The sequence below is a fragment of the Cloeon dipterum genome, chromosome 3 (assembly GCF_949628265.1).
Source record: "Cloeon dipterum chromosome 3, ieCloDipt1.1, whole genome shotgun sequence".
Classification (NCBI taxonomy): domain Eukaryota; kingdom Metazoa; phylum Arthropoda; class Insecta; order Ephemeroptera; family Baetidae; genus Cloeon; species Cloeon dipterum.
In genome coordinates this window covers 33,420,858-33,434,076 of record NC_088788.1, presented here as the reverse complement: position 1 = coordinate 33,434,076, position 13,219 = coordinate 33,420,858, and the positions used below count along the sequence as shown (strand labels likewise).

Genomic DNA, 13,219 nt, shown 5'->3' with positions numbered 1-13,219 from the left:
CAAGAGGCAAACGGCGGTCTGAATCACATAAAAATTAATATGCCTGCTCCAAACATTTCAAACTTTTCCAATACTGGAGCAATATTAATCATCACAGAGCGAACGTAAAAATTAATATCTTGAACTTATAGGAGCTGCGAAAGTTGCCATTAATATTGCTTGAATCCTTTCTAACTCCACAGTATTATTGCGTTCTAAGAGGAAAATTTCATAACTCGCATTATTCAACTTTGAACCTTTGCCTTTCATGGCGACGAATGCACGGCGACCAGCCAGAGAGAAAGGGCGCGTCATTACTTAAAAAGCGCCGTGATAACATCAGAGAAAAAGAAAGAAGCCGCATTGATTTATATTGCTGACCTCTAGACCGGCTCCACAACACATTTCAATTATTTTTAATGTGTTCCTGGACTAAATACGAGCCGTCGCAACAATACACAACGATTGCATGCGCATGCAAAGGACAATGGAGGGCCAAAAACAAAAGCGAACACGGTAGCAATGTAGGCAGGCAGAAGGGAGCTACTATTATTATTTAAATATCTGGCTGAGGAGGTGGGTTTGCACTTTGCTCTCGGTGCGATGGAACGGAACACACACAGTAAACTGCACACACCTTCTGCGAGGCCAGAACGCAGTAATAAATTAGTGCCGCACGCCTGCCGCCGCATATCGATTTTCGCGTTCATGTGCAACGACACACACTCGTTGTTGGTGATAATTCGCCCCCGGTGCGTGCTCGGCGCGACAGAATTTCCGAGCCAGATTAGCATCCATGTTTGGCGATACAAACGACGCGATATGCAAACTCCATCAAAAATGCTTTTCCCACGTGAGTGTTCCGAGTTATTTACTCCTAGGATGCGATTAGTTGCTAATGAGCGCATTATTCACTGCTTCTAATTAACATTCCACCGCTTTCATCAGACTAGATTCAGAAATGAATAAAATTTCTGCCGGATTTTTTTAATCCAAACTGGTTCTCTGACGTAACCCTTTCATTTTTGGAGCTCGGACATCAAAAGATCCGTCAAGAATTCAAAAAATAAATGCCTTCGTTGATTAAAAAGAACTCCGCATCCACTCCCATTTTACATATTAACGAATGAAAGACGATTTTGTTCGAGGTAGAGTCGGAAGCTGTCAGTCCAGGAACGCAAAAAAATAAGCAAATAAGTTGCTAAATTGGTACATGAGCCGAAAATGAAGAAATTTTGCTTTGCAACTCAGTAAATTTGTAAATCGATTGGATGAATCCGCAAGACTATTTTTAGTCCATATAAAGTCTGTCAGCAATTACTGTCCACTTCGCTTGACTGCTGCTGCCATTAAACCGTGTTACTGACACAATTATTGCGAGCCAAACAAAGGCTTTATGACACTGGTGCCGCAGCGTATATGCATGCGTATACAAAGTCAAACATCTAAAATTGGCAGGCTCCACAGAGCAAATCAGAGCTTTGTTCGTTTTTACCCCAGCAGCAGCAACTCCCCAGCCGGTTCGACGGGCATGATTTTCAAATCAGATTATGTGTGCTAAAAACCAGTCACCCTTGCGTGCTGTGTGCTGCACGATCGGGACCAAAAAACGCGCGCGCGTGACGTCAAAGGCCGTAATGCCCTTTCCGTACCCAACACAAGCGCTTTTTTACGCACAAGTTCGGACATTGGCCGGCCGGTGACAAATTTAAACACATTTTGAGGCAATAAATCCGAGGAGCACCTACTGCTCGGGTGATCAATACGCCCGTCCGAGTTTATCTCCCACGGCGGCGGTGGCGGCGGGCGAAATTTGTTTTCGCAGCGAAATTAAGTGGCCGAGAGGAGATAAAACTAGCTTCACGGATTCTACTCGTCAGATCCCTTGAGAGCAGTCAGCCGATGCTGCCGCGGCAACTAATTTGAAGGAGCCTCTCCAAGGAGCGAAAGTGAAGAAGGAGATGCGGCACTCGCCGGCCAAACGTTCCGTGCAATATTATTTGCCTCTTAATTAACCTTGAGCAACTCCGGTTCTTATACATATATGAAGAGTTACTTTTTCTGCATTTGAGCATACTCAAAGAAACGTGTATTGTATTTTTTCAAGTAACTAAAAATTTTTCAAGTAAAAAATTGCATTGAAAATGCGTGATTTTTTGAAGTGCGGAATCAATTGATACAAAAAATTGACCAGAAAAAGGTTTTTGACGTATTTTAGTAATTTTTTAACTTCTTATAAAAAAATCTTGCAAAATGGAATTCCCAGTCTGACGTCTGGTATTAAATTTGGAATTTTATTCTAAAGTGGGCGTTTCCCAGTCTTTAAATTTAAATCATTTATCCCCAAAGAGTCTGATATGAAATTAGTTCTGAAAGAGGAAAATACATTTTATGCTTAAAAATTTGATTTTATAGAGCAAGAGAAAGGTTTGCATCATTATTATTCTTAACCACACGATTTTCCATAATATATTTGATTGGTAAATTTGTGGATAAATTTGAAAATTTATCTTCCAAGGAGGCTTCTTGGTGATATCAAAAGACATTAGTTTTGACGGTCAAACTTAATACCCTGAGAGGAAGGTTTGAATAATGTATAAAATATTCATTGCTGCAGCATCAATTTTCCACAGTTGCCTATTGACTTAGTTTCATTTGCATGCGAAATATCTACCCAAACGCATTATTCATTGTGTTGACAGGCCAAACAAATTAAATCTCACCACACTGAATACACGCCCCGTTGTAACGCGTACTATGTAAATTTTGCCCGTTTTGTCATCACGTTTTAACTCTTTCAGCGGTCCACACAATTTGGCACGGCTCGTGAGAGATCCTCCTCTAGCAAAACACGTGCGCCGGCATTCAGCACTCGAAATTTAATCCCGGGGCGCCGGGCCGGGCGCTTGGCGCTTCCCAAACGTCATCATTACGCATTCGCGAGCGGCTTTAATTTACTTGTGCCACGATTTACAGCTCTCCCGGCGGATTGTGAGCCCTCTCGACGCAGACAACCTCGCCGCTTTTATTATTATTTACAGCGGCAATCCTTCCGCCGACGCGGACGTGCGCGGTTCTTGTGGGCCGGCTCTCGTTTTTCCACCTCAGCATATTTTTAATTTTAATCCTCTTACGAAGGAAGCGAGTGAGACCCTGCACCATTCCGACTTGAGACGCCGCATTAGCATATCGTTCTCTGTTGATTGCTACGCCTCGAAATCATCGACACAAAGGCACGCAGGAATGTCGCCTCGCTTTCCTCCTAATGACCGTTTGATTTCAGTGCGTTCCACCAGCGCGTAATTGCCACGCCGATTAAAAGGTGAAACGAGGATTTGATTGATTTTAGAGTGATTACTCTCGATTTCGTTTCAAGCCACTTTAATCGGTGAAAGCACAATCATGTTTTCTATTGTGTTTTCTATTTTCCTCATGATTATAAATTGCAACAACAACAGAAACCGTGCATTTCCTCTATTTTGCAAGGCTATAAAAACCGAACTTAGACACTTTTATCGCCGAAAAGCGAATAAAACGCTTGAGCCTCGTCATAAACAAAATTGCACGCGTGCGCAATTAATGAGAGAGTGTTTCATAAAAGTCTCATTTTCCAAATATATGTCACCAGATGTTTGAAATGCATTATTTCCGGACGTAAAGTTCGTAGGGCCGCAGGTTCCGCAGAAGTTCTTGTGTGGGCGGTGCGGAAAGCTGGGCGATAAAGTGCCGTCACTCACTAAACCGCGCGCCAGAGCAGAGAAAGATATAAAATTTCTACGACGCTAATCCAGCCGCAATAACTCATCTCTGGCGTGCGCCGTCTACGAAACTAATCCGGACAATTAAGAGGGCTGCTCTGCTCTCTCGCGCGCAGCACAATGCCTCGATAAAAAGCGACAAGAGTCGGGGCCGAGGCACCATGTGTGATGATGCATGCGCCTCTGGGATTTGTATTTTGTCCCGGCGGCTGCGGTGGCCAAATGAAAGAGCGTGCGTTCCCCATTCCAGCTTCCAGCCGGCCACTAGAGTCGAAAGGGTTGCCAGCCGGCTGGCTGGATGGAAAAAAGTCATCAGCATGGCGTGCTTTCAGCAGCATCGGCAGCAGCATCGAGCCGAGAGAAAATGAATATCAAATGTCGCAGACAAGACGGGGCCATTCATGTGCGTACTTGCACCGTGTCGTAAATTATTCATGCGCCGTCGCGTTCACGCAGCAGCAGCCGCCGACGTGCATGGATTTATGCGCGACGCTTTGTTTCCCATTGCGAGCCACAATGGGCTCGTGATTGAAGCAAGGTGGACACACGGATCGATTGTGTGCCAAAAACGATAGTGCTAAATGAGAAATCCAATGGCCTGCTGCCTGGCAGTTTCGAGTGATGAATGTTTTTTCGGCTGTAGCTTCGTCCCAAGCTTTTAGCAGAAAATTCCTCTTCACACTCGTTCATTCCAATGACCAACTGAATCGCTATTAACCTGGATGGAATTTTATTTATTTTGCTCTTTGCTGCACACCAGTGACGGATAGCACCATGTCTATGGTATCCTGACTGTGAATCCAATCCTGCAGATACTGCTTATTTTAGGCCAAATAAATGAAATTCGTTTCTGTCTAGATTATATTGACTATTTTTTATTTTAATTTTAATTTAGGACGGTTGCTTAAAGTAGAGCTTTACAGGCCAACAATTAAGAATATTTTGCATAACAAGTTCATTGTAAGTGAAATTTAGCAACAGTTTTTATCCCTGCAATATATTATGCAATATTGAAATCAAGACCGAGGAACAGCTAAATTTCAGATTTTGCAAAATATCTCGAAATATTAAACGGTTTCGCTTAACTTCGATCCCTCTCGTCGCGATCTATCCAATTTTGAGCGAATTATGAACTTCATTCCTCTTCTGGCAAAATAAATCACGATTTCCAATAAGGAGGTTGTGCTCACCGCTTGATTAGCATGCAAACTATTGAGCCGATTTTATTAAAAAAAATAATAAATAAACGGCAACCTGGGTAATTTTTATTGCCTTTTCCTATTTTTTAGTAGCTAATAAATCACGAAATGGCTCTAATGCCCACTTAATTCTGCAATGTTCTATACTCTTTGATGAATTAAACTTAACAAAAACTGCATGAAATAATGTTTTGTTTTGGGAATTTCATCTTTGAAACACTTTCCTTACAAACAAAAACGAAGAAGCACCATATCATAGAAAACCCGTAAGTTCTCAAAATATTCTCGCAACAAAAGCCTTGTCAGAGTATGTCGATAACACGTAGCTCGATTTTGAAAAATGAACAAACATGTCTCGCAGATCGAAATCTCATCTCACAAAAGTTTTCCGTCGGTACGCACGTAAAACATATATCTGCAGCAGCAGAAATCCATTTTGATGTTTGCCAAGGACTCGTTGGAAGCAGCTTCTCTGCGGGTTTACATCATGAGATCAATACGCTTTCGCACACATCCTCGGAGACGAGACACGAGAGTTGCATATTTGCAGAAAAAAAAACACGATGCCGCTGGACATGACAGATAGCAGAGCCTTTTCGATATTCGGCCCTGCCGCCGCTCGCGCGTGTGTAAATTGCGTCTGAAAGCCCCTTTTGCCTCTCGATATTTTTAGACAGCAGTGCTGCTCCACCAGAGGCAGCAGCACACACACAGATTGTGTACACACACACACTCTCTGTATGAATTATGGACACAAGAGAGCGAAACCCTGCACCACACAATGCCAAACAGGCTGCTCGTAAAATTCATTTTTCGAGCTGGCGTTCGACTTTCTGCCCTCGCTTGAAAAATGATATAGCCTTTTATTTTCAAACCTGAATCCACCGGGGAGAATAGCTGGCAAATAATTTTTCATTTCCCATTACGGCCATAGCTGCATGTATTCAAAGCTTTTGACTTTCCAAAAGGTGGATGATTTGTTTATAGTTGCAAGGAGACGTTGCACAATCTGCTTTTCAATTTGGCTTTGAAAGGTTTGACGTGTAAATGAGCAAACATGTATCCCGAAGCTAGCAAACGCGCGCAATTTCAAACGTGCGTTTCAATTTTCCGCTTCAAAACTTTCCACGCGCTCACGAGACAAAAAGCAAGTCGGGTGCCAATCAGATTGAACGCTCGCAACTAGGTTAATTAGCGCGCACATCCGATTACGGATGCCATCTAATTAATTGGCTTTTCACAACGGCATAGAGTCCTCTCAGGAACAGCAGAGAGGCCCTTTGATAACCGTTTTCTGTTCGGCCGCCCTTGAAGCGTTGCACAAACGCCGGAACGTGCATCTTGTTTGTTTACAGCTGACCGCGGTGTTTGCATTCAATGCGGACACGGCAGGCCAAACGCGAATAATAATAAACGGGAGTAATGCATAATAATCGGTTGTTAATATCGACACGCGCGACCACGTCCAGTGTACTTACCAAGGCTCAAAGGAATGCAAATCGCCCTTCGGCGCTTCCTTTGCTCGACACCGACGAGTTGAATTGAAATTGGCATCCTGTGCTCCTCTTGTGCATAGCAGATCGTCCTGCTGCTAAGGAAGGTTTTTTAGCACGAGCAGCTTGCTGCTTTGATATGCAAATTTAATTTTAAAAATTTCATTTTGGCAGAGAATGGAAACTCTTTGATATGATGTTGTTTTTTAGTCGATGTAAAAAAATATAAATTAAAATAAAAAATCAATATTCCATTCCACAATAAAAGAAGATTTAAAAATTTCCCCGAATTGCGTCTCTAATTGCAATTTTGCACATGCGTGAAGACTTTAATTTTGAAATTATTCACGGTTTCCCTTTTTCACACATTCTGTAGTGTCATCGGCATAAACTAGCAGCACACGGCTGTCTTGCAGCCACATCTTTATCACCAGCTGCACAAAAGGAGTTATTCATATTTCCAAGAACGTTGCTCTTTTGTTCATGACTATTCATGACGCATTCGTTGCCGCAGCCACTTGCTTCCCAACCAAAGCCCATTCAGCGCCAGGAAAGCCAATTATCCACATTTTATCTCTCATTCTCACAGGGAGCCGCATGCACACGCTCTTGTGTATAGGAACATGCCTCCGAATCGCTTATACATACTATTGCATTCTTATTTTATCGCGTGATGCGGCTGTGCGACTGTGCGAGCATTTGGGCAGGCCATTAAATTAATATCAGAAAGTATTAGGGTTGCAAATTTTAGACGATTTTTATCTATTTGAAGTTATTAATCTTTCATCAAATTCCTAACGGTTTCTCCAAGTGAAAGGATGGGACACAAAATAAATAATTTGAATACCAAAAATAAGCCACTCATGGAAATCGTGTCATCTTCCTCTACTGCCTAATTGCAATGAGAATGAGCTCCATTGTACGATAGAAAAATCATCAATTAATAACAAAGTCGTACTTTCACCTTTCATCGCTTCTAAAAATAGTCGGTTGCCTGAAAATCATCGTTTAAAATTACCAACCCGGCTCATACGTAATCTGAATGCGTCTTTTCTTCCGACAATCTTTTTGTTTGCGCCTTCATTGAAGCGTCACCGTGACTTGCATCTCGGAGATCAAATCGAGCCTACTCACCGCGGCGGGGTGGCCTTCGCGTATCAAGAACTCATAAAACGCACTCAGATGGTCATTTGATTATGATTTATTCGTCGTTTTGCGAGCCATTCTTCGCTCGCGGGCCACTGACCGCCGCCGCTTGCCGCTTCACTTTCTGGGCGCAGACGTACACACGCCGTATGTGTAAAATATTAATTTAGCGGCCGCCGCCGGACCAGCGACACGCAGTAAACATTTACTGCAGGCCGATAAAATTGAGTTGCGGCGCGCCTGGATCGCGCAAAACGGACCATGAAATATTTTAGGACGCTGAATTGCGAGCAGAGTACAAGGAGTGGTCTCTATATTTATGTCTAGTGAACACCAAGGGAAAGAAAAAAGGGACATTAAGAGCGCTAGCTTTTCTTAACAGACAAACGTTAACTTTAATGGCGAGACAGCAGTTCTCTTAGAAGCTTGGGACATATTATTTCTTTAAATTGAGACAAGGAAATGAATGTGGAGCCTTGTAATTAGTGGAAAACTGCGAGCTAGAAACGTTCTGAACATGTGCACACTTTTGTGAAATGCTTGATTATCCAAGTTTCAAGCATCTTTGCAAAATTCCACTTAATTGCGTATGAGTAGAAGAAAATTCCCTACAAAAATGTATTAAATTTTATTATTCCTGGTAATCAACAGTTGTATTGATAGCACACATTCTCTTACAAATTCTTCTATTCGTTTAAATAAACGTAAACTACGCCAAGTAAAATTCACAGAACAATGGACTCTTTGAATAGAATAAACAAGATGTATTTTCTTTTGCCGTTTCATGCTATGCATATTTATTGTTTTATCATAGAAGAATTAGATGCAAATTCAAGCATCAAAAGATTGGAAGACGTTTCCTTGTATTCACTAACGTGAAAGTTGGGCGTGTGTCTCATTGAAATTCGCTTTTCATGGCACGCCAAGGTCCAACAAAGGTCTTTTTGCGAGATGGAATCAGCCATTGAGCCGAACTGACGAGCACTTTTCTCCCGAGAAAGTCGCGTACAATACATCATTAATGGGGCATTTTAATTTGCCGTTTCCTGCGTGCGCGCGCCTCCACTTCCACTGATTCGTCGTCTTTTGCCAGTCATTTGCCCATAAAAGCCGGTGTTTGCCAACATGCAGAGGCAAGAAAGTGATTTCCATCGCAAACACCGGCTACTTACCGCCGCATCGATTCGCAGCGTTTGCAGCATTGCTCTTCAATTCCCCTTCGTTTTCTGCCTTGCTGGCTGGCTCATTTCCATTGTTGCACCTGATCCCTTTTTATACGAGAGGGTGGAAATATTCCTCTCTGACTGACTGGAAAAAGGGAAGAACGGCGCAGGGAGATCAAGAAGAGATTTTCTCCCGAAATTCCCGGCCGATAAGCACGTGCCGCGGCTGGAGTTTATTTTTAGAAAAAAGTTTGTGTTCCACAACACGGCGCGACATTTCTGCCTCACGGTCACCGCCCCCGGAATTATTTTGGGCCGTGTACTGGCGTCAAAGCCAAAAAGCGACTTCCATTGAACGACCGTGCAGTGTTTGTTTGTCCCTCGCAAAAACAGCATCTTTATGTATGAAACGGCGAATGATGCGATTCCGTTTCAAAGTTGGCAGACGCCGACTTAATGTCGTCTTCCGCAGCACAATTCAGTCGCCTTGTGTGCTTGCGGCACCGAATTCCAGATTCAATTACCTGCTCTCGCCAGTGTGGTCGCAGCGGCAGCTCTTTTTGCCAACCGAGCACTTTCCGTGTTTGTTTTGTAAACGGCGGGCTTTAAAGTTTTGCCAGGCCCTTGTCTTTTCATTTCATTTTGCCTGCTGAGAGAACGCAAACAGATTGCTTTGTTTGTGTGTCTGCAAAAAATAAATTAATGTCTATCTGCTCATTTCATTATATAAGTGGAATTGTCATATAATCTAAACAAAAGGAATGTTTTTTCAATAATACATTTTTTTTCATTAAATTCGATTTCAAATGATGAATAACAATTTATCACATATATAATTTAAATGTTAATAGTTTTATTTGTTTACTTCAACTTCCAGAAGAAAAATAAAAATGTGATATAATTTTTATTGAATTTTTTAACTCTTTAAATGATTTAAAAAAATGTTTTTCTGGAAGAAAAATTCTTCTGTAATTTTAATTGAAAATTTCCAATGAATGCACCATTTTTCTGTTTTATTTTCCTTTATTTTATTCTAATGTTGAATTAGGAACAGCAATTCAGGTAGACATAGGAAAAAATATTGAAAAGAGAAACATTATCACAAAACAAATAAGAACACTTTGACACTGTGCCAAGCCGCCAAAGCAAAAACTGGCAATGAACCTGTGATTTAATGTAATTATTGTATATGTCTATTGTTGTACACCTGTGGTGTCTAATAAATATTTCATCATTATCACAAAACCAAAGCAACCACCAGCCATTCAGCCAGGGAGAAAACAACCTACAGCCCTGATGGAGGGCTAAGAAAAATAGCTGCCGACTCAACACACTCGAAACCATTCAAAATACAGAATGTAAGAAAATGCCGTTCAGTAACGGATTACAAGCTTACAACCTCTCCGATAAGAATCTGAAAGACATTAAACATGTTTCAAAATTGTGAAGCCTCAGGCAGGAAACAATTTTAAAAGACAAATAATATGTTACTATCATAGTTTTCTGTCAAAAATGGAATTTTTTATTCATTACTTTAAAAGAGTATACAAAAAGTGTGATAAAATACTGTAAAAATGGATAGAGGAAATTTGCAATTCTAATTGAAGGTCATGATGCTCTTTATCTCATTTTCATACCCCTTCACTGAAATCTAAACATAAAAGCACCCCATAGAATAGAGAAGTGCAAATTATTTCAACAACATTTGGTGCCTCTATCAGAATAAAACAACGACTTTGTCCCATGGAAAAAACACTGTTTGTGTACACTCGGCCTGGTGATTTACGGTTGGATGTTTACCCTGAGAGTGGCTAGCTATCTCTAACACTCTGAGATTTACCACACTCTCCGCACGGTTTAACGTCCACTCAGTAGGCGCTTTTTGTTTTCAACGCAATCCTGGCCACGGTCCAAAACACGGCGGCTCGGGCCGGAACACGTGACGGCGTCGAGCGGAAAGGTGCATGGGCAAGTTTTGGCGCAAAATTTCAAAGTGCCGGCACCAACCGCGTCTTGGTAGTCGCACCCTTCGAAAGAGCGCAGCACGGAGCGCGTGGCACTGCACCCTCGTCTCACCCCATATGGTCCAGCGGCAGCATCCACCCGCGCCAGCCGTCAGTCTGATCGCACCTGTGCTGTCGCGAACACCCGCCCCTTCCTCGGCTCCCGCATCCTCCGCCCTGATCTGCGCGGTCACCATGGACCGCCTGAGCCGCATGGCCAGCGAGCACGTCTCACCGACACGCTTCATGCGATCCTCGTCGTCCAACGCGAATAAACGAAAGCGACCGCACAGCTGGCACAGCTCGACGCAGACCCTCTGCGTGGCCGGCACCTCCAGTGCGGATGGTATGTTAATTCCCTGCTCCCGACACCGCCGTTCTTTCTCTCTGAGGAATGCGTACGACGGCCACGAGACCTGATCAATAAATCCGGCGGCAAACCGGGCGTCAAGGACGGTACCTTTGTCTTTTCAACAGTTGGAAATTGTCACAAAAAGTGCCAGAAGCACGAAAAATCGTTTCCTGAAACCAATGATCAAAGAAAAGTTAAAAGCTACACTTGAAAGGGAGTGACGACGAGTTACACTTTTGTCTCCCGTAAAAAAGAGAAATAAATCATCAGTAGCTTATCGTCGTGATCCTGACGGGAAGTAAATTTAAAAACAGAATATATCTGCTCTATTACGCATGAACGTAGTAGGCAAAAACTTCGCATACGTGTTGCGCAGGTTGCATACGTCTCCAAATCTGATCCAAGGATATTATGTAAAAGCGTTATTCACATAAGCGTTTCTTGCAGTTTCTTCCCTTACGAAAACACTGCCACATTATTAACAATAAAAAACAATCTCCACTGCTGAGATCTTTGCTCTGCTCAAGGTCATCCGCCGCATCAAATAAAAAAGTAAAAATCTTCTAGTTTTCAGTCGCTTCACACGGCACAGACTTAATTAAATCTGTCAGACCAAATCAAAATTTTAATCAAAATCCAAATGCTAATGCGCATTATTACGTTCCGCGCAAACACAGTAATGAAAATGAGCCGGGTCGTGTGTGTGTGTGTTTAATCACAGGCTTTGATGAGTTGAAATCGAGCCCCACACTTTGCGCCACCCTCGAATTTTAATCACCCTCGAGCCCGCGTCAGACAGGTGCTCGTCCGTATTAAGGCAGATCGGCGTGCGAAAAGTTGTGTGCGGCGGGGGTAGTAGTGGCGAGTGCTGTGCCACGCCCACCCCGTTCGCCCTATTACCAACTCGGCCCCTCTCGATCAATGCATGCTGCTGGCTCGCGAGCAAGCAAACTACTACGTATACTCTGTACAAACTCACACACAACCAACTTCTAGTTTTCCGTGTGTGTGTGTGTGTGTGTGTGCACTACCCATGTAATCGAACCAATACAATACACTACTTACTCAGCATTCCCGACGACCGCACGCATCATTTGTAACGCAATGAAGCAGGACATTTTTACCTGTTAATAACAGATTTACCGCCGAACCGTGCCCAATGCGGAGTGGTTGATACGTCTGTTTATAAAATGGATGTCTCCTCGTGACAATGAATGACTTGTTTTATACTATTTTATTTTGTCTTGTCGGGCTTCATTGATTAACTATTAACTTAGTAAATAATGTTTTAAAAGTACTCTTCTAATACGGTGCACAATGAAGGGTTGCCATTCCTAGACTAATTGGAATAAACGTTCCAGCCGATCACGCGAGTTAGTTCACATTTTTCAATCCTTTAATCAATAATGGATTAAAGAACTCTGTTTCCACGAACTCTGACGTGAATATTTAAAACATTTTCAAGTGCTATTTTAGCATAATTAATTGCTCAATTTCTACGATTGCGAATGCGAATTAGAGTTTCAACGGCCCTTGAATTTGAATTGGGACGAGAGTACCTGCCGCACATTAACAATTTCCCGGAGGCAGGCAGCATAAATTTAAATTCATTCCGCTCGGACAAAAAGCAACAGGACCATTTGTACGAGACACAGTCGTGATTAATCCTTTCAGTGGTTGCGTTTTGTAGCCGCGCGCCGCAATTCTATCGATCACGAGTAAATTAACGAAGCTAGTGACGCGTTCCGTGAATTTTTATGTGAGCTTATTCAACATTTTTATCGCTACTGTATAAATGTTTTCTCTTCTGCCGGCTCTCGCGTATATAGCCGCCTTTTGTTTCAGTGTTTTTGCTGTTGTAATTATTATTGTCACAGCCGCTCGCTCACACTCACATTAGCAGCAGCACCTCGTAATATCCAACGTTTTGCAGACTTTTTTAATATGTGCCTATGGCGTGTCATCCTGATATTACTTTTGCGTTTTCATACTTCTCGCAGGCATACATTTTGCTCACGCCTGGCTGATAGGCAAAGAGAAAAATTCGAACGTGTGGAAAGAGAAGAGTGAGAGGAATGACGTCTGCTGGTTTTTTGTCCCAGCAGCACGTTTGTCGGAATTTTTTT

At 42.5% G+C, this 13,219-nt stretch overlaps 1 protein-coding gene across 7 annotated transcripts in view; it reads left to right on the top strand.

The window, feature by feature from the left end:
• Positions 1-13,219, top strand: part of trio — a 126,450-nt gene that overhangs the window by 25,506 nt on the left and 87,725 nt on the right. For 6 of the 7 annotated variants that reach the window (XM_065483886.1, XM_065483888.1, XM_065483885.1 and 3 more), the window contains exon 1: positions 10,805-11,087. The exons of the other annotated variant lie outside the window; for it this stretch is intronic. In XM_065483886.1, coding sequence (XP_065339958.1) covers positions 10,820-11,087 — 268 coding nt within the window. In that variant the 5' untranslated portion in view covers positions 10,805-10,819. Of the gene's footprint in view, positions 1-10,804; positions 11,088-13,219 lie in introns of those variants that run through there. 7 annotated transcript variants of the gene reach the window in all.